This window comes from Trypanosoma cruzi, genomic scaffold (genome assembly GCF_000209065.1).
Source record: "Trypanosoma cruzi strain CL Brener 1047053516711 genomic scaffold, whole genome shotgun sequence".
In the NCBI taxonomy this organism is placed as follows: Eukaryota; Euglenozoa; class Kinetoplastea; order Trypanosomatida; family Trypanosomatidae; genus Trypanosoma; species Trypanosoma cruzi.
In genome coordinates, this window is record NW_001849563.1 from 126,874 (window position 1) to 128,843 (window position 1,970).

General features: G+C 48.1%; 1 protein-coding gene across 1 annotated transcript, besides 1 other annotated feature; it reads right to left on the reverse strand.

Annotated features, from left to right (window-relative positions):
* Tc00.1047053484949.9 (serine/threonine protein kinase, putative) lies at positions 1-1,970 on the reverse strand (the record flags this gene model as incomplete). Its single annotated transcript, XM_797489.1, has 1 exon — positions 1-1,970. A coding segment is annotated over one exon (1,970 nt), but the record flags the coding sequence as incomplete, so codon positions are not given.
* Positions 1-1,970: a sequence feature (heterozygous, Esmeraldo-like haplotype).

A 1,970-nucleotide genomic window follows, 5' to 3' on the forward strand; every position in this document is an offset into this window, starting at 1 on the left:
TACCATGAAGTGTCCCCGGTGTTTGATCTTTAATATCGTCAAATGCATTCCCAGTGTTGTCTTCATCCTCAGTGGTGACATAAGACGTGTCAGACGATAGGACTTCTCTTGCCCCTAAATCCCCAGTGAATAAATTAAATGGAGGTAAAGCATCCCTTGATTTGGTGGGCGTAGATGTAAATATTTCCGATGGAGCTGTGTACGCTCTACCCAAGTCGGGGTGCAACTCTTGGTGGGCAGCAGTCTGTGACTCTCCCAATTCCAAAGGAAAGCTATGAGAAATGAGGGAAGGTGCCACTTCCGCTAAAACCCCTCCAAGCGTTGTTTCCGGTGTTTTTGCTGTTGCTTTTGCTGCTTCTGCTGAGGTGGAATAAGAGAGGTCCAAGGTCGACAATTTTAGGCGATGAGAGGATTCTTCCATTGGCTCCGTTACAGTTTCTCTTCCGATTTCATTACAACACTCTTTGTTATATGACCTGCCATATGACTTTGCCAGCAAAGACGGATATTTTGCAGGTGAAGCCTCCAGACTCGAAAGTGAGTAGACGCTGAAAGTATCATGGTGTGGAAATGCCAAGCTGCTGACTGTTTCTCCCATAAATAATGGCTCTTCATTTGCGAAAGCCGCATTTTTATTCCCCCTCAATGACGCTACCAAGGAGCTTCGCTGTGAAACTGAGTGTGGCAAAGCCTCAACATCCTCGTCTTCTTCACTCATTTGATTTTCTTGATGCAACGGATGGCCTCCTTTATGGGTGACGCTGAGGGGAGAAGCCTGGTGGTCGCCTTCACCTTCGCGTGGATGCAGCACACCGTGTTTTCTCCGTATCTGTTCCCGCAGAGCACGTTGCTGAGTGACAACACTATCCCCCATCGCCGTCACGGCATGTGGAAAGTAACGCAGATCGTCCGCCGACAAGAGGCGGGGAACATACAACGATGACACCACTCCCTCCAAAAAGAGCTCGCGCCAGTTGTCGGGCCGCTGGGTCGGGGACTGGGCGAGGAAGCGCGCAGCACCAAGATGCTTTTGAAGCTCCGTTGTGCCCCCATCATCATCTTCCGCATCATTTCCGTCATTTTTCTCACCATTTTCATTTTTCTCCTCATCTTCTGCAAAGTGACCGCCTGAAGAAAAACTGTTTTTCCACTTCGTTGGGACGTAAAAGCCAGAAATGTCGCCGGGATCCACGCGAGCATCATGTTTGTAATATATCTGGGAACAGACATACGGACACGAGAAAAATGGATGTTCGAGCACCGCTGGTCCACTTAAGCGCCGGTCGGTACGGCGCTCCAACAGTGAACAGATAAGGTCTTTTAACAAATCACACGCCTCATCTAACTCTCCCACGGCAAAATTCATAAACAGGGCTTGATTTTCAATAGTCATGGAAGATTTTGCGTTCAGTGTTTCACTGCTAAAGGTGCGGCAAAATGCTTCACCCAGCGAACTTCGTGTAACATCGCCAAGTAAATTTTTGCTACCACAAGAGCTGGTATCATGCAGCGCGGGAGCTGCATCTACAGTAAACGTCGATTGTGCGTCCTCAAGGGAACCACTAAATTGTGTTCGTTCTTCCTCTGTCATACTCCCATTTTCTTTGCATTTTTTAATCTGCCCTACTACTCGAACCAAGAATGCTTCGTACCGTTCCTGCAATTGCATTACACGTCTCTCTATTTCCAGTGATGTGAGAAGAAAGTCATCTTGGCAAACTTGTACATCACGCTCAACTATAGACTGCACGACAGCATATTGACTCTCCCCTTCAAAGGGCCGTCGTCCCGTTGCCATTTCAAAAAGGATGCAACCAAAACTCCACCAATCCATGCGGGCATCTTGTGGCTCCCCAAGAAGCATCTCCGGGCTCATGTATGGTGTCGTACCGGTAAAACTATTCGTTCGTTCAGCACCCGATTTCTTCAATTTTGTGCCGCCGTAATACTTCGGACACCAAAATCGGTAA